Raw genomic sequence first — 27,781 nt, 5'->3', positions numbered from 1 at the left:
GGTCTGACCGTGACCCGGGCCGCCAGCTGGCGGAGGGGACTGCAGACCACTTCAAGTACCTTCTGCTCTGGGTTGCTGGAAGCTGAGCCTGCATCTCTGTTGGTGGTGTGGCTCGGAGCCGTGCTCCATGGGGCTGGGAGAAGGTGGCCTGGTGCTGTATCACCCTCACTACTGCCCCGGCTGCTGCGACAGTCCTCGCCTTGCTTTGCTTCTGCATTTCTGTCATAATATTGACTTGCAAACATACAGCTTTTTTTGCCAGTTGCTATGGTTACCTCTCAGCTATCCGCATCTGAACTGCAGAAACGAGTAACAAGCAATACATTTCAAGCCTTAATGAAATGCACAGCAGTGTGTTAAACTTTTAAACCCAACATGAATATCACTAAGCAACATCCATTCGTGATTTGCCATAATTACTGCTGCAAGCTCCTTATGATTGAAATGCTGGAGCACAAGTCTTTCTCCTCCACTGCATCAAATATGATTTTCTGCCAGTAGCTTCACAGTGTCTCAGACCTGTGATGTTTCATAGTTCCTTCACAGTTTCAAAGAACTAAGCTTGACCTCTTTAAATTAATTTGCACCTTCAGACCTGCAACATCTCCAAAATCTCCTTTTGTGTGTATCACCCATTTCCTTCTCATTCACTCCCAGAAGTTTATTTTAAAGACCTTTGATTCTTCTGCCCTAGTTCTTAAATGTGAATCCAACTCATTTCCTCCAAGCTGCTTCTTGCACATTTGGAAGAACCAATTCTACCACGGCAGCATTAGTATTTAATTAAAATACGCACGTAGTTGGTGTTTGGAGCTGTTTGCTCCAGTAACTGCACGAGAATAAGTTGATGCCTCAAGTCTTTTGAGGTGGTAGTTTTCTGCTAAGAGGTCTTATTTAGTGTCTGTCTTGAACAATGCATTTTATCCATCAGTTTGAGAACTAAAATAAAACCGGACACTGCTTTTATGTCCACACTTCAGGCTTCAAGGCAAGTGATTAATTGCACCACCTGATGCAATTGCAGTTCTTGAATTAGTTGCATTGTGCTCTCGTGCTGAGCCCAGGTTCTCTGCTGATCCGTCTGATTTCCTTTGTTCTGTTAATATTTTAAATTTACAGCACCAGAGTTACCCATCGTAGAGAGGAAAAACTGGCTGATCTACCTGCTGTATGTTCGCAGAGACTATGATGAATGTAAGGTAAGAGCTGATTTTGGGACTTTGCACTGGGAAGTATTTTATGGACGTTATGAAATGATGGTTTCATCCCAGTTTTCAAACCACCTTCTTTCGGAATAAGGGGACCAATAGAAAATAGAAGTAAAATAACTTTAATGTTCTTAAATCCTTGGCTACCTTCAGGATCCATATGTACAATTCTCTGGAGCAATCTGTGAGCTCAGTATGTCTTTGGGAGTGGAAAAATGGAAAGAAGTGCAAACCTCTCTTGTTCCAAGTGATGGATAGGCTCTTCCAAACCGATAATAACGCAGTTCCATAGTGCCTGTCTCTCAATGGTACTACAGAGATGCTATGAAAAAACACTTCAACTCAGTAAAACATTACTACCAGTCTAAAAAAAATCATCTTGGTTACCTTTGATCAAAATTATTTCATTTTGCACATGATATATCGCACCCTTTTATTTCTCCTGGGTTTGGTGGGTAGCTTGGAAGTGGTTGTTTGTTTCGGATTGTAACAGTAAGTATACTAAGGAAATGGCAAATCTATAATTAAACACTGTGTTTTCTGATAAACTGAACACGAGCTATTGAAGATGAGGTGCCAGTGGGTGGGAGGAGGGGAGTAAGAGTTGCCTTTCTGTTTCTGTCATGTGCAAAGAAGATTTGAAACACCAGGGTTGGTCAGGACTTGTCTTTCTCTGCTGGAGAACTCCTGGGGATGCTTAGGGAAGTGGCAGGCTGGAGGAAATTCATTTAGCAGTTAATTAACAGAGCCGCAGGGTTGTATCATCAGCAGAGTGATTTCCTCTCAGATCTTGGTTTAAGTAGATACAAACAAAAGTTGGACTAGCGATCTAAATAGAAAATTGTTTCCCTTTTCTGTTGATCTGGCTACATTTTTCTGATCTCTGATGGCATACGTTTACTGTTTCGGTGATGTGGTGTAGAATCACAGAGTGCAGAAAAGATGTACGGCTCAGGAAAACAGAGAAAATAACCAAGTGCATGATATAATGGCAATATTGACTTCTCCACATCTTCATCAGTCATGGAAGCAAGCAAAATATGGGGAAAAAAGTCAAGAGAAGACAGCTAATACTCTCTTGCTTGGCAGGCCAGCTTTGCAGTAGCTGTCAAAGTAAAAGGCAGCAAAGCCTTTCCTCAGAGCTCACGGAGAAGGGTTTTTGCAGTGAAGTTGGAAGAGTTTGGCAGCAGACCATAGCAGGTTGAATGATCTTCCATTCTTTCACCCAGATGTGATGGCTGTGTGCTCAGAGGCCTGGATTTGTCCCAAGGAAGATAGGAACCTCAGCATGCCAGGATGCTTCCTCAGTTGCTGAGGAGTGGTAGGCGCGTCCAAAAGGTGATCCAGCTCTTAGGTGGGCTGAGCTGCCCGCTGGTGGGCTCATGGATCTAACCTGGGTGCCCTGGGTGCTTGCCCTTATGCATGATAAGCACAGACATTCCCAAACATGCTATTTGAGGCTAATACCTTCAAAATCAAAAGAGGTATTGACAGTATCCCCGATGGCTTAAATTGCTGTTAACTCCTTGATTTCAGTATAGTTTGGGCATCTGCTAAAGTCCATTAATTTTCTTTTAAGACTCAGCTAAGAAACAAGTGACCTGTGATGCTATTAATTTTGGTCTGAATCTTGCTAGACCCTCTTTCCCACTTAGTGCTTTGAAATGCTTCCTCTCTAATGCAATTTTAAAAGCTCCCATATTTTTCATGTATGTAAAAGGCCAAGAAAAAGCTGTTTACCAATGTTAGCTCCCCGAAGTGAAGGCATTAAATTGTTTTTAACCCTTACAGTGCCACACCTGTGTCTATTTTGGTGTCGCCAAGCTTTTGAGAAATTCTGCTGCTCGTTACAGCAAGAGATTAATAATGCTGGCTGTGTGATTCAGCTCTCCTTCTACCCAGCAAGATGCAAGGCAAACATCCCCCAGAGCCTGCAGCTGAAGCATCCCCTGCAATCACACAGGCAGAGAGGAGTGGGGGGAGAGGAGGGACAGGCCCTGCTAGGTAGTGATCATCACTCAGCTCTCACTCTTTGCATGCAAAACAAACTGTTTTCTAGTTGCAGCATCAATTCCAGCCCTGCCCCCTACCATTTTTCACAAGAGAAATCTTCTGCTTCTGTTTTGTGTGAGGAAGGGAAGGAATATTTAAAATTACCAGATGCTTTTAAAATCTCATGCTGGTTGGTCTCCAGTATGTCAGCGAGTTAAATAAACTTGGGAGGAAAAGCTGGGATTACAGGTCATATTTCTCAGCTCAAGGCCTTTTGCTATGGGATTTTTTAGGGTTTATAGAATTAATCAGATCTCTCTAAAAGATAGCTCTCTATTGCCCTCTCTTGCTCTGAGAAACTGGTTTTATGTAGATGGAGCAATATAAAATATCTGTATTCAGGAGATGCTTGGTTATGTCCAAGTTGAATGTCCTATAATAATGTACTTGGTAAAGACTATAATATAGATATATTAGGAGATAACAGATGAGGGGAAGAGCAGCCTAGATTTATTCTTCTTTTTCTTTCCTCTCTTTAGGTTTTTTTGGGGGGAGTGAGGATTCTCAACAATAATTCTCCTTGCCTTCACTCTGCTTTCCTTCTATGTGCTGTATTCAGTTTTCCTCCTTGTTTTCAGGTCCTTCACTTACATACATCTCAGAGGCAGGGGATGCTGATACTGTTTATACACTTGGCAGGAGTGCCAGATGAGCACCAGGTTATTGCCAGCCCAGAAATTTTCCTTTCCCTCCTTTGTCTCTTCCAATTCTGAGCAAGAGGAGTCTCAGAGCAGAAATGATGCTCTTGGTTTGTAGCCAGAGTGCTCATCCTCCCCAAGGTCACTCTTTGACCAGCTGTGTAATTTCAGGTCATGTGTGACTGTGGAATATAGCTGAACTGTACCCGTGCCCCAAAGTATCAGCTACATGAATGCAGGCAGCAAGAATTTACATTTTCATCAGTTTTTTTCCCCCTTCCTTTTCCCATATACTTCTCATTTGTTCATTTGGCTTTCATTGACTCAGCTGCAGTTGCTCCAATTCAATTTATTTCTTCACAAATGGCCTAGAGTAGATACCCTTATCAGCAGAGGATGCTTTCAGAGATTCCTTGTGGCACTTTCCCCAGGTAATATCTAATTATCTTTGGTAATAGGAATGAACAGAGAAATACTAAAAGGGCTACAGTATTCCTGGCACAATGCTCTTCACACACAGTGACGAGCTTGCACTTTTGTAGCTGTCCCAGCCACAGCCCAGTCCCTTTGTTACACATAAGGTTGTGGTTTCTGTAACTGAAACCAAATCCCTGTTACTAGCTTTGTTAAAATGATGGACGTTTACAATAGCATTTTAATATAGTATATTGCAGCAACTAGCTACAAATTCTGTATTAATACTTACTTTTCCAAGCACAAATTCTCATTAAATGAATTTGTAGTTCTCATGTCCTGTGTGACATCACTGTTGCCATCACATGAGGAAGAACTGTGTCCATCAACACGTTGCATGGTGTTTAAGTTAAAGTTATTTTAGGGCATTTTGCAATAACACAGATACAGCACAGCTATGTGTAACACATATGAAAAATTCTCCAAGTCAAGGTTGCAGAAGGTATTTGGTCAGTCAGAAATAAATTTTCTTTCATAAAGATTGCCTTTATTGAAGTATTTGAAGGGTTTATAGTCTTCTGAAAGCTGCCATGCTGCAGTTTAGTAATGGGGTAATGGTGAACCAGCTAATGGGCTTTTCAGTGAGGGAGACTGTGTTTGATCTGTACTTGCTGCACTTTGTCATTCCAGGCTGTCATCAAAGAGCAGCTCCAGGAGTCTCAAGGGCTGTGCGAATATGCAGTCTATGTTCAAGGTGTGTGGCAGAAAGTTTTAATTTTCCTAAAGCAAGTTACTTCTGATTTGAGATATAGTGAACAATAAGGGGAACAGGTGATGGAAACATGAAACACATATGTAAAAAACATTTGGCTTTTTTTTTTCTGCTTGCTTGACGTTTAGGGCTTTCACATAAGATGGGCATATTAGATTTTCTGTGTTCTCCATATCAATGAGTTTGTCATTGATTCCTCCTTGGGCTATGGACTGTTGGTGTGTTGCTGTGTGCTTGGGTTGTGTGTTTGACTGTATTACAGATGCATGTTTTCTTTTAGAGCTACCTGCCTCAGGTGATCGTTGTCTGTTTGCTTTAAGGATGGTATTCCTCTTCCTGTCCTCTGTCCCCTAAAAAATGTGCCTCAACACTTGGCATTGCAATTCAAAGCTCTGTGCTGAGGCACAGCTGAGATTTGTTGGCCAAGGGCATACTGCAGCTTGTAGAAGCTAGGAGGGGGAGAAATCCAGACTGCATCTTAACGAGCAGTTGGCTAGGGTTTAGAGCTGCCTTTATTCTGAAACCCAGAAATTTTTCCAGGCATGCATGAGTCCTTTACATGTGTTGTCATTCTGTCCTCAGACACAACTTCTGCCCGAGGTTGCTGCAGGAGGGGGAAAGACCAAACAAGTGTTGTTATAAGGTATCTGTACTCCCTCTTCTTTCCCTACTGTCAGAGGGGCACATTTTTCCTGCAGAAATGGACTAATTTGCCTCGTATATGTTGTCTTACAGCTTTGATATTTCGCTTGGAGGGGAAAATTCAAGAATCTCTTGAACTTTTTCAGACATGTTCCATTCTGAACCCTCGGAGCGTTGACAACCTCAAGCAGGTGGCACGATCTCTGTGAGTGGTGTTTTATTGTTTCTTTTTGATGTGCCACCCAGGACCTTCCATGTTTTGTTTTTCTCCCAGACATCAAGTGAAATCCCAGGCTGCTTAATTCCAAACATGCTTCCTTCTTATCAACATTAGAATTGGCTTCCAGAAGCGTGGGCTACCCTGAAAAGCAAAATCTGTGTTATCTGCCTGGCTGCTATTGTATTTTCTTTTTCTTTGTGCTTTAAGCAAGAGGTAACACACTGATTTCTAGGTCCAGAGCTAAGGCTGCTGACCTGAGCTGTGTAAATTTGCCCTACAGACACCTTTCCGTCTCTGAATGTCCTGTTAGATCACCTGTCTTTTTCCTTTGAGACAAAGGCAGACTGCAGAGCCTGTGAATTCACTCCTTGCGTCTCCAGTAATGTCAGAGAGAGCCTCAGCATCTCGCAGGATTGATGACCTTGGCCCTGAAAGGGAGCAGTGCTCAAATTGTAATATTGCTGAGATTGTAAACTTCTCAGGGCTTCTCACGCAGGTCTCTGGAGAACTAGCAAATAGCATCATTTCTCACTGGCAAAGGTGTTAGTGGTTGCACAGCAGGGTTTCAGAGCAAGAAAAAATAGTAATTCAAATGCTTTCGTAGGTTTCTTTTGGGGAAGCACAAGGCAGCCATTGAAGTGTACAACGAAGCAGCTAAACTCGATGAAAAGGACTGGGTAAGTGTTTCATTGAATGCAGATTATTGTAGAATGCAGATATTTCTACAGTTTTATGAAGACAGCTGCAGACTTGTTCCAAGCAGAGGTGAGCTCATGCTGCCTGCAGTCTGAGCAGACGAGGAGCTGCAGGGCTGAGAGGCATTGTCTTTTAGCACAGGCTCCCAAGCACAGATGAGCCTCTGCAGCGTTTGGTTTGGATCGCAGGAGCAAGGCATCATTTCTGCCAGCAAAATCCCACACCTTGTCTTGGGGCACAGAGAATTGAGCAACGTGTTTGAGCTTTGCAAAGCGTCAGTAGTAACACAGCCGTACATACACACACACACACACACACACACATTAAGGAAAGTATGGGAAGCAGCTCCCCATTTGGAAACCCTCAGTTATTGTTAAAAGTTTCTGGAGTAATTGGGAAACTTTCTGTAATGCAAAACACCACTGAGATACACTACCCTCAAACTAGGTGAGAGGGTTACTTGCTACCTACCAGGTATTACCTGTTTTGGCAAAACGTGGGCTGATAGCTACAGGAGTGATATTTACATTGGCTCTTCTATATAGGAAGACAAAAAGTGAAGGAAAAGCATTGCAAATGGAAATGTTTGACAGTGGGTGAGAAGAGAGAGGACTTAGCTTGCAGATAGTTGTGGGCAGCCTTCTGCAGGTGACTTCGGCCTACGGAAGTGGTACTTCTAAGACAGGCTTGCTACATGTGATCTCATTCCCTAAGACATCAGGCACTCGCTGATTTAGCTTGATACAAGGATATGTTTGGTATTATTCAACTTATCCTGTGCCAGACAATTCAGAAACCTTTTGTATTGTGGGTCTTCTTTCAAGTCTGCATTCCTTTAGCTAACCAAGTTACTTGCAGTATGTGCTTGGCATGCCTATAACCTTATTTATAACCACAGCAGGCAGGCTTCAGTGGATATTTTGATTAGTTGTTTCCCATACCTGGCTCAGCGCTGGAACTAGAGCTAGCCTGTCCTCTTTCCTTGTGCTGTCTCATTCTGCAAGTAACCAGAAGTTACTGATTCATTACTGTTCTACACAGTTGGAGAGACTGTGTGGAGAAGAATATCATTCTAAGAGGGTTAATGGGGAAATAAGAGTTTCCTTTTAAAGGTCAAGGCTGTCTAAACTGATGAAGTAGTGAAATGCTTACTAGAATAGAAATGAGGAGCTAGTGGACCTTGCTTTTTGGCTCTCCAGGATGTGTCAGGGTGGGGAAGGTGACAAGTAGCCTGTCTCTTAAACTATTGGTGATGGATTAGAGGCATGATTGTTCCTTACAGTGTCACCAGAGTGTTTAGGATCCCTAGGTGATCTTCCTGCTCTCTTGCAAAATTGTTTAAGATGCCAGAGGGTTATCAGCCCTTCTGGTACTCAACTTCTGTTATGGGAAATCAGGCACATCTTCAAACTTTGTCCAGCTGGGTGCAGCATTGTTCATATTCTAATGACTGTACAGGTGGATTGAGAGCCACCCATAAGGGCAGCTTATCTAGCGTCAGAGTTCTCCCTGGGAACTGAGTCACGTCTCAGTGAAGAAACTGGTCTTTGCTCCTGGTTCTCTGAAGAGACCATTGTCATTTCTGTGATTTTTGTCTCGGTGGCCTGTAGTCTTTTGTGTACAATCACATTTAAGCTCTGTAGGAAGTAACTTGAATTTAAAGGTTTACTTGATCTACAAAGCCAGAAGGGTGTGGGCAGGCACAGAGGTCTCCCCATCTGGGTCAGTGATGACTGTTATCGCTGGCAGATTACGTAGTATGTATTTCATACCTCATGCTGATTTGGTTTTGTTTGTGGTTTGCTTTTTTTTTCATACAGGAGATCAGACACAACCTGGGTGTGTGCTACATGTACCTGAAACACTTCAACAAGGTAATGCAAATGCTTTTCTTATCTACCTGACAAAGAGGAAGCAGCACTCCCAGAAATTTCACTTTCTTTGGTAGTTTGAAGTTGATCATTTGCAGTGATAGGTATCAAGGAAGTTTTTTTCTTCAGCATTTGTTTGTGGGAGCAAAACTTTGTGAGCTGTCTCTGTTTTCATTTGCATGTTGAATTACTTTGAGTCAGCTGCAAGTTGGATAAGAGTGAAATGGAAGTTAGCCTTGTTGCAGGTCAGGAGGCTTTTTCTGAACTAGGATTTTTCGGAGTGTTTCTGGTTTGAGAGGGAATGTTTGAGCAACCTCAAAGAGCTGCCTCAAACCAACTGTGCTCCAACAAGAGCTGCTTGTTGAGCTGTTACTGAGCCTTTTAAAGCCCAAACCGTAAAGACTGCTGGTTTTGTGAGGAGTAGCAATCCGTAAAGCATGCCAGTTTCATCTTCTTTAAGAAAGAGCAGTATGATGGTAAAGACCCAGACCACTGCCCCAGCATACAGCTCAAACTGCTGCACCTCGTGCAGAAAGTTTGTGAAGGAAACTGCGTGCCCCTTAGGTCTGGCAGGATTCAGAGAGAAGAATTATGGGGTTGCTTTTCCCTTGGTGGAAAGGAATTGTTCCTGTGTCTGAAGCTCCTTTTGCACCAAGCCTGGGGGAAAAGCCACAAAAGAGCATAGTAGTGTGGGCAGCACTAACTTTATTAGCTTGGTAGCTAATAAAGAAGTTATTGGAAGCTTGAAACGGAGTTTTGTTTCCAGGTCTGAGGACACCATTCCCAGCTTCTCACTTAACACCCCTCACGGTGCTTGTGGTGAGCACTGAGCTGTCTCTGATCCTGTGGGATTACTTTGTAAGGGAAAAACCAGCATTTAGAAACCCTTTGTTCCCAGTTTGGCCCACTGCTCCATGCTGCTCTTTCTGGTACCGAACTGTGGCCCTGGCAGCAAACCCCTGCTGCGTTCTTTGTTTGAGGCATTGCTGTAAAGCGGGAAGCTCTGGAGTATAGGGTCATACTTGGAATTTTGTTGTCGGCACTCACACCTTCCTTGTCTGAGAGGTACTGGTCATGCTGGGCAGCAATACTTCGGTGAGGACATCTAAAATACAATGAAGCCTTCGGGGATGACTGTCTCTTCAGTAGATGCTGGTAACAAATATCCCATGTTGCAGAATTACCGTGTCAGCAATTCTTTTTCTAATATATCATGTTTTCAGAGACAGCAAGTGTACTTTGCTGTCCTGCTGGCTAGGCCTGAGGAGGTAAAAGGAACACATGCTTCAAAGCGTCTCTTGTTGGAGGGGATTGGTGTGTGCCTGATGAGAGCTGATTCACTCCTCTTGTTTACTTGGCAATCCATTCTCATTGCTGGAATAAGCATTTTAGTGAAGAATAAACTGCAGTGTACCTGTTAACCTAACAAATCTGGAGCTTCCCTCAAACCAAATCAACTAAAATACAGAAACAGGCCCATACTGCTCTCCTCCTTGGGAGGTCGTTGCCTCTTGGCTTGGTTTGAAGCACAGCACGCTGCCTTTTTCTGTCCCTAAAAGTACATGGCTCCTGATGCAGAACTTGTTTCAACAGTTAGCTGGGCTGGGTTTTGCTAGCAGGGTTCTCCCAGCGCAGGGGGTGTTAGCTGTTCTTTTTCGCTAGCTGCTGGGGATTCCTTTGGGCTATTGCTTCACTGAGGTCTCTGTAATCACTTTTTTTTTTTTTTTTTTTTTTTTTAAATTTTCTGTGGTTGTGTGTTTAGGCACAAGACCAGCTAAACAATGCCTTGGAGCTCAACAGACACGATCTGACTTACATGATGCTGGGGAAGATTCACCTATTGGAGGGGGAGACGGATAAAGCCATTGAAGTCTATAAGAAAGCTGTAGAGTAAGAATATATCCTTTTTCTCCCTGCCCATGTCCCATCCTATGCCAGGAGACATTTGATTGGTGTCCCAGATCTGAATTGAGGACATGATTAAAAAGCTAATGGTAATTATAGTGTCTCTGTGCAAAGCTGGCACTTTCAAGCTCTTCAGCTGTCTCTGCTCTCAGCTGTAGTCCTCCTCCTGCTGACAATGTGTCAGGAAAGAAGGTAGCTGTTTGAAGGTCTGCCAAAAAAAAAGTGGAAAAACAAATGGACACAGATGCCTGGGAGCAAACCAATCCAAAACTGACTTCATAAATCCCAAAGGTTTATCTAACCAAAAGATCTAACCCCGGGTGTCTCTCTAACCCTGATGGTCTGTCAAAAATGAGTTGCTGGGTTTCACACACTGTTTTCACTTGGAGTGATTTGTGTGTGAAAGCGTGTGAGTAGGCAGACTAGAGATGGCGATGGATTGGTGCACAGTGAATTTCTCCCACCCCATCACTGTTTCTCAGAACCGATTTATCATCTTTCAGGGCATTCCTGAGCATCTGATTTACCAATGCTTTTAAAATGTAGTTTTGTAATGGAGACAAACAGTAAAGAAAAGCAGGAGCATGTCGGAAGCCACTGGAGGATCTACATTTTGTACTGGCTTTTTCCACATACTGTTTCCTTACACATCTGCTTTTGGCTGCTGTCTAACAGTATATTGGGTTGGGTAGACATTTGGACTAATCTAGAATGTTTATTACGTAAATAATCCTTGCTAAGCATTTTACCAGGTTTATGTATGTTATCTTGGTGCTCCCCTGCCCTCCCTTCTTCCTCACTCCTGTTTTTTTGTTGTTGTTCTCATCTGCCTGTTACATTTTGCCTGCTGTTACCAGCTGCAGGGTAGTCTGCCGTTGCTGTGTGTTTATATACCGTCAGGCACAAGCAGTTTTGTTGTGGTCGAGGTTTAAAGGTGCCAATGTGAGTGTGCGTATTAGATTTCTTAAATCTTGATAGCAAGGAATTGAAAACTTACTTCTGTTGAGTGAGACCACAAACAGTGTGTCCCTTCCTGCTTTTTCTTTTTTGTTGTTGTTTTCATCCTATTTATGTCTTCAAAAGCTACTGGAAATGGAGATGCTTTTAGAAGGATTCACAATATTGCTGTGTGAAGCTCATACTAGCAGTGAGGGACTGGGAGTTGCATACAGTGATTGAAAGACCTTGGGACATATTTTTTCAAGCTTGTCTGTGCTGAATGGAGCGGTGTGTATGGCCCGGGATACTGTCTGAGCACTCTGGCCTGTGGGCTGCAGTGTAGCACAAAGCTGTGGTGAGCAGCTCACAGCTGGTCTGCAAAACCAGGTTTTGTAATCTTTTTATAGGGTGAATTAAAAGTCTTATGATGAGTGTGTGTAGGATACATCAGAAATGCTGAGGATTGCCTGTCCTACATGGCCCGAGAGGCTTGGAATGGATTTACAGGGTGGTTTATGGGAGATGATGGAAAATCCCATTTTGTATTTCCAGGTCACTGATGCAGACTCGCTTTGAAGCTTAACAAAACCACATTATCTTATTATGCATCCGGATCTATTTCAGAGCTGTGTTGACTTCCCATTTATATCTAGAAGACATCTTGAAAGCTTAGGTGTAATATTGTTCAAAGGAAGTGTCCGTGGTGATGGTTGATCTAGTATTTGTGTTTAATAATAGCAGTTAATTTCCTGGAGTGATACTAGTATAATGTAGCTTCAGAATTCTGTGTTCTGTTTATACATTGTTCTAGAAGGGCTAAGAAGCAACACAGCTCTCTGGCTTTTGTATTACAGGTTTTCTCCAGAAAACACAGACCTCCTTACAACACTGGGGTTACTTTACTTGCAGGTACTAAAGACTGTTAGCCATTATGTGAACCTAATTATTTTCAAAATGACCAAGTTTATTTTTTTGTAGCGTCAATTTCTATCCACCTTTCCGTGACTTGCACACATTTCTCTAAAGACTGCATTTAACAGGACAGAGTTTGCTTTTCTGTATCTTTTTTTTTTCCTTTTGGTGCTAAAAGCAAGTTGATTTCCTGGACCTGAGCCAGGGCAGGAATTCTGTTTGGCAACTGCCCTAATTCTGTTAGAAGTCCTCCAAGTGTAACAAAACGTGTCTACTCATTACCTTGTTTCTGGAGCAGGGGTCTAGCAAGTTATTCTACAAAAGCAGCCATGAAATTGTTAGTGTTAATGCACCATAGAAGAAAATCTGACTTGATTTAAATAACAAAGGCACCTCATCACTTGGGTCTGTAAAATGTATGGGAAGCACTGTCTGATTTTTCCAAAAGTAAGCTTCCCAGAGAGTGAACAAGCAAAGAAGAACAGACAGTAGTGCCCAAAGGGATTGATGGGCTAGAAAACTTGCACCAAGTGCTGATTTGGAAAGATCTTTAAGCATTTCCCTAATCCTTTAGATGCTCAAGTATAAAATGTAGGTCTTGAAAAAAATTGCCTTGCTCTAGAGATAGGGAAAATTAATAGGAGCCTTGGATGTCTTAAGTGGCTATGTGTGGATTTAGAAGGGAATATGATATGGGAAGGGGGATCTGTAAGATAGAAGTAGTGTGAGTATAACATTTGCCCTGTGAATTTAGCCCCCAGGTCTCTGCGATGTGGTTCATTTGTTCAGTTAATCATGGCTCTGGATACATACTCACCTTCAGGAGTTTAAAAGATGCATCTACAGCTTTCCCACTTGCTATTAATTGCAGAAGGTGCTGGACTCTGATGCATCGGTATAATTGCTGGAGGGATGGATGGGCTTCTTATCAATTTTTGTGACCAAAAAAGGACACCAGTATCCAGATTTTTACTCTGTTTGGACTCTGTTGGTACAGTTCTGGCATAACTCAATTGAAAACGGTAGGATTTAAGTGATTCTAAGCAGTCATGTGCATATATATGGACAGAGTCACGCCCACTAACACTTGCAGTCAATTAGAAGACAAGAGAAGACTTTCTGATGTGGAAAGAGTGCCCTGGGGAGTAAGGAAGTTGTGGTCAGGGAATCAAGGGTGTGCAAAGCCGCAATCTGTAGCCTCTCTTCTAGAAGAGAGGAAGGAGCAGAGGACTATCAACCCAGAGCTCACTCCTGTATGGAAAAATCAGAGCACAAACTATATGGAAACCTTTGTTTTGGTCAGAACAGTGAATCCGGCCCAGCAAAATTAATTTTTAGACTCTGTTTTGTAAAACAAGAACATGTGTGTGTAATGGGAGCACTGTAAAATTTGCTTTTCTGAATTTTTAACTGAACTAGAAATTCTAGTGCCCCAAAAGCATGTGTTCTCCTTCTTAACCTTCCTTATTCCTGAATTTCTGATGCTTATTTACTTCTTTTCCTAGCTTGGGGATTACCAGAAGGCTTTTGAACACCTTGGAAACGCACTTACTTATGACCCAGGCAACTACAAGGTATCATGAGGAGCTGAATGATGATAAGACACATCTTAAAGCTAATTCCAGTATCAGAGCTTTGCCATCTATATCCAGGGTCTTAGCCTGAAGAGGCTGTAAAGGATCATGCCCGGAAAGCTTTCTTCAGTATACATTTCTGGGACCTTTCCCTGGGTAATGAATTGGATGTGTGTGGAGGTAGGGAAAGTGGAGGAGGCAGAACATGGGATGTTAAATTTATCCCTTCGGTTTATAATCTGAAGTTGCACCAAAACCAGGTGGAATTTACTTTGGAAGGAACGTCTTGTAGATATTGTTTCAAAAATCCCATGAGCTGTGCCTGGGTCCCTATGACTCCTAGGCACAGAGCACAGATACAAATGATATTGTATGATATTATTCTCCCATCTGCTAATAACCCTGTCTGTGGTTCCAGCTGTTGTTGTATACAAATGTGACTTTTCCTTGGCTCTAGTCTGGAAAGCCAAGCTTGGCATCTAGGTTTCATTCCAGATTGTGAAACTGCTTCCCTTTTTAGGCATGTTGCTTCATTTCTCTCTGTCTCTTTTTTTCCTCCTGTGCAATGTTAAAGATGTGGAGTACAGAAATGTGAGGTTGACAAATGATACATGAGTGCGAGCGAAATGTTGAGAAAACACCTTTACACTTACAAATTTTATTTGTCACTGTGAAATATTATAAAGGACTTAACTAGTGTGGTTTAATTACAGTGCGTTGCAATCACTTGGTTTTTTTCCCCATGCATATTTCCATTAATTTTCAGTATCAACCGGTCAGTGCAAACTAGGCTAGCTTTGCTGCATGTGTCTTGCTTGAGTATGTGTTACTTTCCACTAAACTTGCACCAGAACTGTTTCTATCTGTGCTTGTTGGTAAAAAAAGTCTGTTAGTGCATTGAGCTTCTCAGAGATTTAGACTAGAAATCTCCTCTCCTAGGAGATACTACTGACACCCCAGAACATACCCTAAGTGCTTGTCATGTGGCAGTATTTCTGAGACAGTTGTGATCAAGATAGTGCAGGAAGAAGCAGACTCGAGTCCCTTCTTTACCATGTCTTCTGCTTTGTGCTGGGAGATTATCTTGAGTCCCCATCTGCTCCCCACTGCTGGTTTTGGCAGCTTCTAGAAGAAAACCCCTGAAAAAGCTGGTTGCTCTTGAGATAGCTTTAGTTTATTCAATTTGTCCTGTTGTCTTCTTGCTGTATTTGGAAAAGCACAGTTCCTCAGTTGGTCACTCTTGTCTTCTCTCAAAGGCTACTTTGGCAGCTGGCAGCATGATGCAGGCCCATGGAGATTTTGATGTTGCCCTCTCCAAATACAGGGTGGTAGCCAGCACCGTGCCTGAAAGCCCTCCGCTGTGGAACAACATTGGGATGTGCTTCTTTGGGAAGAAGAAATATGTAGCCGTAAGCATCTGGGTTCCTTTCTTTTTTCGTCTGTAGCTAACTTCATGCAAGAGCAAGATTCTTCTTGTGGCAGAGGCAGGAGGTCTGCTCTGGCTGGGCAGTGTTACAGCACATTTATTCCTTTTTTGAAGGCTATCAGTTGCCTGAAGAGGGCAAACTACTTGGCTCCCTTTGACTGGAAGATTTTGTACAATCTGGGCTTAGTCCACCTGACGATGCAGCAGTACGCATCTGCTTTCCACTTCCTCAGTGCGGCCATCAACTTCCAGCCTAAGATGGGAGAGCTGTACATGCTCCTTGCAGGTGTGCAACGCGCTGTTACCCAGTTCCGGTGGACATCCAGCTTAGGGGGTGTGACATTAGAGAGACAGAAAGGTTGGGCTGAAGTAAACAAATACTGGATAAAGGCTCTACTGAGAAGCTGTTCCCCAGTAGTTCACTGACAGGTAGAAAGTCTAAAGAGTCTGTTCTCTCTCTGGTGAATAGGAAGGTTAAATTGTAGTCAGATCAAGGTTAAATATTAGAAAAGACTTTCTACATGTAGGAATTTGGGTTTGGGTTGCCTAAGGAGTGGGTGTGGATTTCCAGCACTGGACATTTTTGGGGTGAAGTAAGATAAATATTTGTCAAAAGTGACATTAGTAGGGTTAAGCCTGGCAGCAGTCCAGACAACCCTGCTAGCACCTATTTATTTTACGATGTAACGACATTCAGTATTGCCCTAGAAATGAAGTCCTTGAGAAGCATCAACTTGTGTGTGCACATTTTGCTTTGGTACAGTTGCTCTGACAAACCTGGAAGACGTTGAGAATGCAAAACGTTCCTATGAGCAAGCTGTGGCACTGGACAAGTAAGTCTTAATCATATCTGTCAGTTGTTTGATCGTGTTGCGTTGCCTCCCTGCACTTGGTTTCCTTTGCATGCTTTGTCCCTCAGTCTACTTTGACCCTAAACGCTTTGCAGTAGGGAAATGTTTTTATTCCTGCAGCTGCACAAGTGACAGCTTTAAAGTCACCGTTTGGTTTTTTGGTTTTTTTGTTGTGGTTTGGGTTTTTTTTAATTTCAAGTCAGCTCTGAAAAATGACATGGAAATGTCTGAGAACAACCCAAAGCTGGTTTTTATTTTGCTTTTAGCTAGTGAGTCAGTGGTGATGACTTTGGATTCCAGTCCTCCTTTCAGTGAATATTTATATACAGTGGAGCAGATTCAATAGAAGAAAACCAGTCATCCCAGAGTATTTTGTAACCCCAAGTCTGAGCAGTGTGCAGAGCAATGAGATGCTTGGGGTAAAGCCTGTTCTGAGTTGGGCAGAAAGAAGATTTTAACTGGGAGAATGAGAGCAAGAAGTTAGTGTAAGGCATATCGAGGGGCAGCAGTGTAGCCCTTTCTCCTCTGTTTTGTTGACAATGCCTGTTTGCAATCTAGCTCTTAAAATCAGAGCCTTTGGTTTCAGAAACGTTAAGATGAGCCTTGCAGTATTTCATCGTTTCAGGCAGAAACCCAAATTTGTCTCAAATTTAGTAATAGTTTTGTCTCTCTCGCCAGTTTACTGTGAATATTTGCATATTTAGAACAACGGGCAGGGTGCTCCTGCGCCTGGGGGTCTGTGAGCTGGTGGCAGAGCTGCTGCAGGACTCGCTCGTCTGCAGGGGCCACTACAAGGTGGCATGAGAAGATGCTGGTCCCTTTTCCTCTGTCCTCTCTAACCTAGCGGCGCTGGCTAGGCTTAATTTTAGGAATTATGGAAGTTCCTAAGCCCATTATAAAGGGCAGCAGGTTTCAAAAAATAGTGTTTGACACTGGAGTGCAGTTCTCTTCGCGAAGAGGTGCTGTAAATGCTCTCAAGTGCTTCCTGGGAATTACATGGCTTGTGTGCATGCCAGGGCTCTTGAATCAGCCCTGCACAGCCAGTACACATCTGGCACTCAAGTTCTTCATACTTATGCATCAACAGAATTACAAGGCAAGTTTCAATCTTCTACATCTGTTTGAAATGTCAGTAGGTCTGTGCAGCCTCCTTAGAGGAGCTGCACCTGTGCAGACTATGGTTAAAGAGGGTGTTTTGCAATCGGTCATTCCTTCCAACATCACCAAGTCCAGACTCCTTTGCCTGGCTTTCCTAATCAGCCTTCCATACCTAGCAGGGCAGTACAGGAGATTGCTCAGACTGCTTAGTCATGAATTTGTGTGCTTTGGTCAAAGAGAAGGAATAGAAAGTCAGCTCTACAACTTTGCCTAAGTATTTGGCACTACTGTGATGCTAGAGCTATGTAGTCTTATGGGGAAAACAAAACCTCATCAAAGCAAAACCGAATGCCAGCTGCCAGGGACTGCTGGGAGGAATATCCAGACTTTGTTAGGCTTGTTCAGCTGACATACTGTGTATTTTAGACAGTTACTGTGTGGCTGAATCCACATCCCCACAGGCTTTCTTTGCTGGCATATTATGAACTGTTTGGCTGGGATGCAGATAGCCGTGTTTGTTTCCATTGCCATAAATACTTCTGTAGCAGCACTGTGACATTTGGTCTGGGTGTCATGCTGGGGTCTGGAATGGAAAGCATCTTGGAAAAATCATTAAAAAAAGGTGTTTCTTCTTAGTACTCGTTCTAGTTCATAGCTGTATTTTTGTTCAGTGGTTATTTAGATATTGATTTTTTTTTTCTGTGATATTGCTTCTCTGCTCTTGAAGGCAAATTAGCTTCATACGGTTCAATTAATTTTAGAACTGTCTGTTCCCAGATCTGTCTGATCTCTTCAGTGTTTTGTCGTGTGGGTTTGGCTTTTTGTATTTTCTTTTTTGGCTTCTTTTTGAGGAGGTGAATAGGTGGGGTTTTGATTATTTTTTTTTTTTCAGACCTTACTTCCTTTGCTTTGGCAAAGACAGCAAGGAGGGTTGTTGTGGGTTTTTTTGTGGTGGGATCAGTGTTCCAGTTTTACAGTTAAAGGAAAACCAATGGTTATAAATGCTATCAGATTTCTTCTAATAATCTGCCTTGCAGTGCTGTCATGTAACTTACCAAGGATGGATAGTCACGGCCTGCAGGTAACTTTCTGTTTCTTGAAAGTGCTAGCAGAAGCCTTTCTTTCTGCTCTTTCCACAGAGGATGGTCTCTCTGCCTTGGTCCCCCAGGCACGGATACTGGAGTTCTTGGATGGCTCCAGTTATCCCGGCTACACTCCAGGAGAGGGCACCAGTCCCTCGCTCACATTTATTGAGCAAACTACAAAGCATCTCTCGCTGACCTGTGTGCAGCGACACATGGATGCAGCTCCTCTGCAGGGGGCTGTGGGTAGACAGTAATCTTCCATGCACCCTGTCGCAGCACTTTCCGAAGTAGCCGGCTGCAACAAGGTCTTTTACCATCACATACCAACATACTCTTAATGCTACTCTGCTGCCTTCTTCTTGTCCCTCCTCTTCCAGGGCATGTATTCTCTCTCTTCTCTCTGCTTCTTCCTCCTCTCTCTTCCTTGGCTGCCCAGCCTCCTCACAGAACCAGCCACAGCTGCACCTTGTCTACATCAGCCAACCCACCGCACCTGAAGCCAGCCCACAGCTGTATGTTATCAATGATAATTAACCCAGCTTCATCCTTCTACAGCACCCCTCGACAGCTTGTCCCCTGTTCCGCCCAAATGCAACCTCTGCTCTTCCAGGTCTCATCCTGCAGCCTGGATGAGCCCAGCATCTGCATGAGCTCCCATGCTGGGGCTAGTGACCCTCTTGCATTTCATTCCTTTGTCAGGTACTACACGTGCATTTTGCTTTTCCAAAATAAGGGTGAAATTCAGGCTGCTAAAGAATGGTCAGAATGTTTGTTGAGTGGGGCTTGTCAGGCAATTAAGGAAGGATCAGCACCCTGACAGCTTCACTTAATCAATTACAGAACCAAGGGAGTCAGCAGCTCACTCTTTCCCCCCAGTTTAGTTTGCTCCCACTTCTGGCTATGCCAGAAGAAGAGTTGATTTCTGGGTTAGTGTATCCTAGTGAAGAAAATGGATACTGTGGAAAATGTGAATATATGGAGCAATTTTGCCTTTTTGAAATCTTGATGTGCTGTTCTGAATCAGGAAGGGAGGCAGGACTGTGCAGGATAACAGTATTATCTGCAGTGCTGGTCTCCTCTTTGAGTCTTTCGTTAATAGGTGTCGCCTACAGTTTCTGTGTAACAGTACGTATGGTTATGTATGCTTTTACTGGGTGAGTGGGAGAGGAGAGGTGAGGAAAATTAAGTGTAAACAGCATGTTCTGTAGCATGTTGAGTTGTAAAAGACTGTCAATAAGCAGGAGTGTGTTCCACTGCCCTGCCCAATGACAAGCTGCTCCCCTACAAACTGGAAGACCTGTGAGAACCTGAGATAAACCAGAGCAGAGGTCAGCTTTCACAGTGTGATGGAAGGCCCTGGCACTGCGCTACCTGCCCCAGGGCAAGGGGCTGGCAGACCAGGCACTGCCTGAAGACACTCCTGAGAGGGTCCCCAAGTGCAAAGAATTGGCTGTTGCAGAGAAGACCCTTGGAGGGGGTAAGGCAGCTAGCAGGGTCGTTTATATTGTCCTTGACATTGGGATACTTTGCTGAGCCCAGGCACTGGGTTTCTCACCAAGCGTGTGGGACTGGCTGTGCAGCCCCTCATCTGCTTCATGGTCAGCGTTCCCCATGGCTTGCCTGTGCCAGACAGTAAGGTGTCTCCAGCTTTGCTGCTTAGGCACCTTTTAGCGTTATTCAAGTCAGGATAAGTGTTCTCACAGTGAATGTGATGCATCCTGTGTGTTTGCTGCAGGTGCAACCCCCTCGTCAACCTGAACTATGCAATTCTGCTGTATAACCAGGGTGACAAGAAGGGAGCCCTCTGCCAGTACCAGGAGATGGAGAAGAAGGTCAATGCAGTGAAGGAGAGTAGTATTCTTGACTTTGACCCAGAGGTATGTGCCTAACAGCTGTCAGCAGGAACTAAGTAGCTGTGCTAAGACTGGCACAAACAAGGGGGAAATTTTATTTTGGATTCCAATTATTAGGAAGAAGTTCTGCTTACAAGATTTTCTGAGTAGAGCAGTTGCCTGCTGAGAGCTGCTTGCTTCATTTCTGCTGTTTGAAGCCCAGTTCTTAAATCAATACACAGCGAGACAAGATTCCCTCTTAATTAACGGAATGAATTAGCGGTGATGTTTCCCTTGAGCACCAAGGCAGTAGCCAGCTCTGCACAGCTCTCCTTTTTTTCACTATTTTTTTTTGGTGGTGTTGTTGACTTCATTGTTGCCTGAAGTGTTCCTGTTTACAGTGGTCTTCTCTTTTTGCTTCTTGAGAAGATGGTGGAGGTTGCCCAGAAGATGGGAGCTGCCCTGCAGGTGGGGGAGAGCCTTGTCTGGACTAAGCCTTCTAAGGAGTCTAAATCCAAGCAGAGAGCTGCTCCGTCAGGAAAATCCTCTGGCGCTCAGCAGCCTTTGGGCTCTAACCAGGCGCTGGGTCAAGCCATGTCCTCAGCTGCAGGGTATGGGAGATCCGTGCAGCTTCCCCCAGGTGATTCTCTTTTGCTTCTCTTTTTAAAGTACAGCTGTGGCAGGGGAGCAAAACGTGCCTTTCTTTGCGTACAGCAGGGGTCCTCAAACTATGACCCGTGGGCTGGATATGGCCCCCCAGGGTCCTCAATCTGGCCCCCAGTATTTACAGACCCCCCCGCCGGGGGTTTGGGGGGAAACCAAGCAGCCGCAGATGACTGCCTGCCACTTCATCCGCGCTGGCCCCCTGGTTAAAAAGTTTGAGGACCCCTGGCATACAGAGTTACGATGTGTGTTTAGGAATGTATCGATTGCTTACACGGTAGTGATGTCAGTGTTTGGTAATAACTTTCCCAGATTTCTGAGTTAAGGGAGTGTGTAGGGAAGATGCTCTCTGTGGTGCATTATACTATTGTGTTTTTGCAGGGGGGTGGAAAGGCAGTAGTTTCCCTTCCTGCCTGAGCCACAATCGGCAAGCCTCCATTAGTGTGCAGTTGAGACCTTGCTCTGGAAAAGGGGCGGTTTCAGAAACTGGACATCTTGTCTTCCTTTGGAAGAAGCCAGGAGCTGACATTTACAGACAGGCTGCTGGAGAGAAGGGAAATGATGGACAACTCTCTGAAGCGCTTTATCGTATCATTTCTGTTACAAAAATAAGTGCAACTGGATTACTTTGAAGCTGTCCAGCCAGGTCCCTGCCTTGCACATGTTTCTGGATTAGCTTTTAGTGCGGGCCAGTGGACTGAAAGTTGCTCAGGAGATAGCATCAGCCTTAGAGGGCTTACGCCAATTATTTGTATGTGCTTGCTTCTTGCTGGGCCTGGGTAGGAGCATCTCCTGAGCCACCATGCACAGCCCAACCTCTGCTCGCCCCTTGGCTTCTCTGGGGGAATGCGCTAGAGATGTTGTTCATCATCGTGATTTTCTGTTACTCTTAGTCGTGTTGCCCATGGGCTGAACCAGGAGAGAGGTTGTGTAATCCAGGCCTCCTTCATGGGCACCCCTAAGGACCTGCTCCATTTTTCACGCATGGAATAAAGTTTCCATGCAGGGAAGACTTAGCCAGAAAAGCTGAAAAATAAAACATAACAGGAATTTAGGGCTTACCCGAAGGACTTTATTATCCATATCAGAGAAGGGAGCTGGTTCATAACATCCATTGTCAGCCTAAATCTTAAGTGTAGAAACAACTTCTGCGGCGAATGAAGAGACGGGACGCAGCTTGATGCAAGCAAGATGTCCATTTATTAGTGATTTTCTTGCAATTATATACGTTTCTACCTTCTACATATTACACACTGATTGGTTAAATCTTGAGCGTAAAAAACACTGATTGGTTGATATTTAAGGCACACCGTTAGAACAATAGGAACTTATTAGTTTATCTTGACATAGCAATAATTTCTATTCCAAGGTTAGGGAGTTTCTTTCTACTCGGCTTTCTTGATTACATATCGGCGCCATCCGTTCCCTTATCTGGCTACTTGTTTCTCTGTCCGTCTGGTTGCCTCCTCAACTGTGACGGCTCAGGGGTCTGCAGTTAGCTTGTTCCTTTGCTCCCAGGGCTTGTGCCCTATGAGTTCTAACAAGTCTCTATTCATCAGGCTAACAGTACTTGGACTCTTGTCCTTGAGGCCTTGTCCTACAAACTTCAGCATGAAAGTGTCCTATTTTGATGCTATTAATAGCTACTTTACCTACCTGGAAATTCTCCCTGAGTTTGCTAAAACTGTGAACTGAAAACAATGCTGTGGTTTTGGCTCCAGCTTGAGTATAAACTGGCTTCAGTGGAACTGTTTTCCTTTCTAAAGCACGAGTTAATTCCTAAGTTTGTACTGACTTCTCGAAGCAGGCCAGCTGAATAAGATACTGTACCTTAGCCTCCCTTTGGCAGAACTCGGGGTACTGTAAGGTCCCTGGCTCTCACAAAAGAACTGAATGCTATTGTTAAGCTAATGCTAGACAGAAGAAATCTGAGAGTAATTAAAAGCTTTGATTGTTCTGCCTATCTGTGCTGCCTGGAAGGGCAAAAAGAATAGGCAAAACATGGGTAGTCGTATAGTAACAATAATGGTGTTCCCTCCCCAGATGCTGGAGCATCACCTCCACCTGCAAAGCCTCCCTCGCTGCCTCTGGAACCAGAACCAGGCTCAGAAACGAGCCCTGAGGAGACCTCGGCACCAACAGGGGATGAGGAACAGAAGAAAGAAAAGCGCAAGAGCCGGCAGGCAGCAGACTAGGCCAGACTTCACTCAGGACAGGCAGGTGCAGGAGCATCTCCAGAGCTGCCTGCTGACTTGTGGGGAAAGGGACTTGCCCTCTCCCCCGACCCACAGTGGCTTCATCCCACTGTCAGTTAGTCTAAATGCAGCTGTTTTCTGTTAATGATTTTAGCACGTGGTCTCTACCTTGTCACAAGGAGTCCCTGCAGCAATCAGAAGAGGTTTCTGCGTAGCTGTTAGTGTGGTCACAGCTGGCTGCAAGAGACAGGAATGGAGATCCATCTCTCCATGGAGCTGGCAGTCTTCAGTGTCTGGGTGGCAGTCCTCCAGTACATTCAGAAAAGCCAGCAGCAGTGACTCAGCATCCTGCACCTCAAAGAACCCCTTCCAGTAGCTGAACTTGTAAGTGGCTGAGGAAACCCTCCACAGGCTGTAGTAAGGTCAGTGGTACTACGCTGGGAGAGGGGATGAAGGCAGCGCAGCTCACCAGGGCAAGTGCAGGCAGTAAGCCAGGCTCAGGACCAGCGCAGCCTGGCTTACTGTGAAACAGGGGCTTGTCACTCCCCGTTTCACAAGGACAAGGCTTTGTAAATGCTTTGTGAGGGCAGAAAAAAGGAAGCTGAAGCAGCTGGGAGCTGGCTTTCCTGGCCAGGGCAATGTCATGGTCACGGGGCATGAGAGGCACTTTAAAGCTCATGTTTTCCTTAGTGGTGGCAGCCATGAAAGGCAGGGGAGCTGCACAGGCCAGGGGAGCTGGTTTAGCACACAGACCAGTGGAGGATGGGTGGCTGAAGCAGACCTGCCGTGCTGGGCTGACAGCATGTGTGTTGGCCAGCTGATGGAGCTGGCTTCGTTAAGATTGTTCACCTTCTGATCCCAGGGTCATCCTGTGTATTTCCTGAATCCAATCCATTTTAAAGCATAAACTTCTGTGTGGTAGCTAAGAAAATTGCAAAGCTGGCCCACAGTAAGACAAGATGCTGGCTGTTCTAGAAGCAGGCTGGCTGTGGCAGTAAAAAAGTCCACCAAATTCTTGATTGTTTGCTGAGAAATGGGGTGAACGAGCGCAGTGAACCTCTGTGCATGTGGCTGGAGATCTGCCTTGAGAATTGGTATTGCTCGGCATGGCGGGAAAGATTGGTTTGCAGGGAAAAAAAGAGCAAGCCTTTTTGGAAAAGACGATATGGTCATCTTCAAAGCTAAATTTAAATTGTTTTAGTATGACAGCAGCCATGCTCTGAATAATTTAGTTGTACCCTCCTTACAGCTGCATTTTAGGAGAAATCATTTATGTGAGCTGGAAGGCAACAAAGCAGCCCACTGGTGAGCAGAACAAGGAATTTTAATGCCCATGTGATACTAGACATGTATCTAGACATGAAAATGTTTCTATCCTTGAACAGCAAAATCTTAGCCCTCCTTTTCTCTGCTGCTATCAGTTTGCTGTCTCTGGGATGTCTCTGGGATTTATCCAGAGCTTGATACGGGCCCTCAAAACAACTGCTTTTGGGACCTAAAGGTGGGATCATCATATATAAAGAAACAGTAACTGGGTTAACTGTCGTTTTTCTCATCTTCCCCTCTGTGCTGAGAAGTACACAAAGCCATCATGGCTGTGAGACTTTTGACCTGAGTTTTCCAAACAGAAGGTGTAGCACTTCCCCAACAAAACTGGAGCTTCAGGGTTCTCTGTGTGTGCTGGTTAAGCCACCCAGCTTTTTAAAATGTATCTATCTCCTGTGTTTAGTTCTGCACCGTTGCATTGTATTACTCCATAATTAACAAGCCCAACAGAAGAAAGTTAGTAATGGAAACGTCTCTGTAGCAACAAGGTAGAAGCAGCATGACCAAGGCTCTGGATACATTAACAGCCTTCAGTTGTGCTGTGTGGGTAGCTGCCATTATCCAGGGTGACATTAATGCATCTTTAGACCACAACCAGGAACTGAAGTGCTATCCTGCTCCCTGGAGAACACCAAAAGAGTAGGAACCCTTTCTGTTTTGATTGCTAAAACTGCCTGCTTATCTCAAATGTGGCTTTTTTTTCCAGCTGTCCTTTACTAATGGGTTTTGTATTGGTACAGCTTGAGGGTAGCACTCCTGTAAGGTTTCCCTCGTGCTAGGAGTTGAAGAAAACAGGATCTTTTGTGGAACACTGGCAAACTGAAAGAAACCAGACAAGAACCAGTGTAAATTGGTTGCAGCAATTTATTCACATTAAAGGTTTTACACTGAAAGTTACTGCAGCATAAATGAGTGCCTGCGAAGAAGTTAAGATTGCAGAGCAAGGGTAGGCTGCGTATGGGAACCCTTTACCTCACCCCCAAAACTTTAGTGCAAGATTACAGTTGAGTGCTGTAGTCCTTCAGCCTTACTGCAACCACACGGGCTTTCAAGCCATGGAAGCTCCAGTACAAGGAACAGTGATGAGAACAGCGTGATTACAGGTAGGCGAGCACCAGCATTGCTGACACAGGAAGATTTTCCCTCCATCTGCTTATGACCCTCTGTTTTGATTTTACTAGCTGCTTTACCCTGCCTTCTGCTTGTTGTAAAAAAAAGACTGCATCAAACTCATCTGCTGTATTCAGTACATGGGAGCAGGCCCTGTCCCACCAGTGCAACTTGTTACACCTTCTTGGCTGCTAGGATGCTTTTATAGGGTAAACCTTACATGTTTATGCACAGGGTGTATCACATTTGAAGGTACTGTAAAGGTATTTAAAATAAATATGTATTTTGGTGAAAAGCTTATGCAGATGGCGAACCAATTCTTCTGTGAAAAGGAGCTCTAGCACCTTGTTACTTTCTGGATTTGAACAGAGCAGAAGGAAGCTTCATGTCTAAGGAAACATTTTAAATATGTAATTACAGTTGGATAATAAATAGAACTGCAGTTCCTTGTCCTGTCCCCTCTCCTCCTCCTGGGTATTGTGACGATGGCATTTGCATACAGTAAATGCATAGTATCTTTATGGAGAGCTTTTTTTGTGCTACCTAATGATGAGAATGAGGCTGTACTGTTCTTTCAACTGGAATTAAGCAAGGGATTCTTCAGCAGGACTGTACCAAGTCAGTTAGGGATTCTGGAAATCACACCTTATATTCCTAAACCTGTTTCTGCCATCAGCCATAATTCTTACCTTCTCTTCCCCCCCCTCCCCCCATAATTGAAATGTTAAGATGGAAAAGAATTAAGAGCTTAGTTTCTAAGGAAGCAGAAATCATGTGCTTTAGGACTTCCCCCCAGCCCCCTGCTTTTTTGAAAAAAATGTCTGTCATTAACCAGGTTAAATCATACAGCTCACAAGGTAGACTGCAGCTTGACATCCTCACAGGAAAATAATTAGAAGACGCTCGGAACAGCAATGCCTGGGCAGTTAAGACTTTGTTTCAGCCAAAAGTAATGAGCTATCCATCCAGCAACATGTATGCAACCCAGACAAATCTGGTTCTGAGGTCCCTGAGATGCTGAGTTATGACACAGGCAGTATTGGCCTACACTTGCCCTGCTCCTGTATGTGATCTCGTTCACCCAGCTGTGGTCACTGACAGGCAGCACTGAGCAAGGTGGACCGCGGGTCCTCCTCAACATCTTGTTCTGGCATAAGAGGTTAAAAATTTAGATTTCCCTGCTGGGAAGTGGGTTACAGTTGGCAAAGCGTCTTCTACAGAGACAGATAAGCCTTAGTGCTGAATGAAGAAAACCAAACTTTACTAAGATAATAAGCTCGACACAAACGCACTGCAAAGAGAGCACGTATTATAACAACTAGTTCATCTGCCAAGACTGTTTTATATAACACACACAGTTCTGACATAAGGAAAGCTTTATCACTCTCAAACTGAACGGCACAAACACAGGTGAGATTTGAACCCGCTTTTACCCAGGCTGCCCTGGCCAAGAAGCAGCTTTCCTGAGAAATTCACAGGGGAGGCTTTCCGTGTATTTTTTTTTGTATTTCCCCCACTTGCATTTTAATAAGATCATTCCCCCTTAGCTGCCAGCATTTGCATTCTTCAGCTGCTGTAAGATCTTCTCAGCAAAGGCTGATATTGGGCTCAGTTTTCAAAGCGACAGCGAGCTGTTTGGAACAGACATCTTTCCAGGCTTCCGGCACAGAAGGTAATGGCCATGCATGCTATTTCCAACTTGCATTTGTTTCCTTTGCTGAGAACATCCTCCCACTAGAGTCTGGATCAGTAACTCCCTGAGAATTAAGCCTGGATGGCGCTGAGGATCCACCTGAGATGTTACGCAAGAAACTTCTCCACCTGCTGTGGAAGAGAACTTCATCTGACATCTCTGAATAGACAGGAGAGCCATCATTTCTGGCTCCAAGATCAAGTTTTACTGATGAGTTTAATCAGACCCAGAACTGCTGAAGCAGAAAGGAGGGAGAAGTGATGAGAGCAGGACAAGGGATATGCTATGGAGAAGAACACGTTGCGACTAGGTTTCCTCTGCCCCTTATCACTCCAACTTTAAAAACAAAAGAAAAGACTACTACTTTGGTGTGGTCACAGGTTTAAAACTTAACTGTATGCTTTTACCAAACACCTAACTGCACTAAAGAAAAGCACTATTAATATGGCTTGAAACAAACATTCACATTCAAATACTGATTTAATACAGGACATAAGAACAATCCAACTAAAGCCATAAAAATATAAATACAGTATTTTCCTGTTTTTCTACTTTTCTTCCAAGTGTACTCAAAAACTTCATGAGTTTCCTTACACCAGAAATAGCAATGCAGCACACTGTGTGACAGAAGTACGTGACAGCACTGCTTCAGAACAGAT

The 27,781-nt window shown here is 44.0% G+C and overlaps 1 protein-coding gene across 15 annotated transcripts in view; it reads left to right on the top strand.

Annotated features, from left to right (window-relative positions):
• BBS4 (Bardet-Biedl syndrome 4) overlaps nucleotides 1-25,729 on the top strand; it is a 43,977-nt gene extending 18,248 nt beyond the window's left edge. For 5 of the 15 annotated variants that reach the window (XM_055818770.1, XM_055818779.1, XM_055818759.1 and 2 more), the window contains 14 exons: nucleotides 1,120-1,199; nucleotides 5,003-5,066; nucleotides 5,820-5,931; nucleotides 6,551-6,623; nucleotides 8,463-8,516; nucleotides 10,276-10,403; nucleotides 12,212-12,266; nucleotides 13,775-13,843; nucleotides 15,100-15,252; nucleotides 15,384-15,555; nucleotides 16,033-16,102; nucleotides 20,039-20,180; nucleotides 20,565-20,775; nucleotides 22,842-25,729. In XM_055818770.1, the coding sequence (XP_055674745.1) occupies nucleotides 1,120-1,199; nucleotides 5,003-5,066; nucleotides 5,820-5,931; nucleotides 6,551-6,623; nucleotides 8,463-8,516; nucleotides 10,276-10,403; nucleotides 12,212-12,266; nucleotides 13,775-13,843; nucleotides 15,100-15,252; nucleotides 15,384-15,555; nucleotides 16,033-16,102; nucleotides 20,039-20,180; nucleotides 20,565-20,775; nucleotides 22,842-22,993 (1,535 nt within the window). In that variant the 3' untranslated portion in view covers nucleotides 22,994-25,729. Of the gene's footprint in view, nucleotide 1; nucleotides 152-1,119; nucleotides 1,200-5,002; nucleotides 5,067-5,819; nucleotides 5,932-6,550; nucleotides 6,624-8,462; nucleotides 8,517-10,275; nucleotides 10,404-12,211; nucleotides 12,267-13,774; nucleotides 13,844-15,099; nucleotides 15,253-15,383; nucleotides 15,556-16,032; nucleotides 16,103-20,038; nucleotides 20,181-20,536; nucleotides 20,776-22,841 lie in introns of those variants that run through there. The other 10 variants (XM_055818738.1, XM_055818733.1, XM_055818745.1 and 7 more) reach the window with 5 other exon arrangements.
• The last annotated feature ends 2,052 nt before the right edge of the window (nucleotides 25,730-27,781 follow it).

Source organism: Falco peregrinus, chromosome 1 (genome assembly GCF_023634155.1).
Source record: "Falco peregrinus isolate bFalPer1 chromosome 1, bFalPer1.pri, whole genome shotgun sequence".
NCBI lineage: Eukaryota > Metazoa > Chordata > Aves > Falconiformes > Falconidae > Falco > Falco peregrinus.
This window is presented reverse-complemented; position numbering and strand designations above follow the sequence as displayed.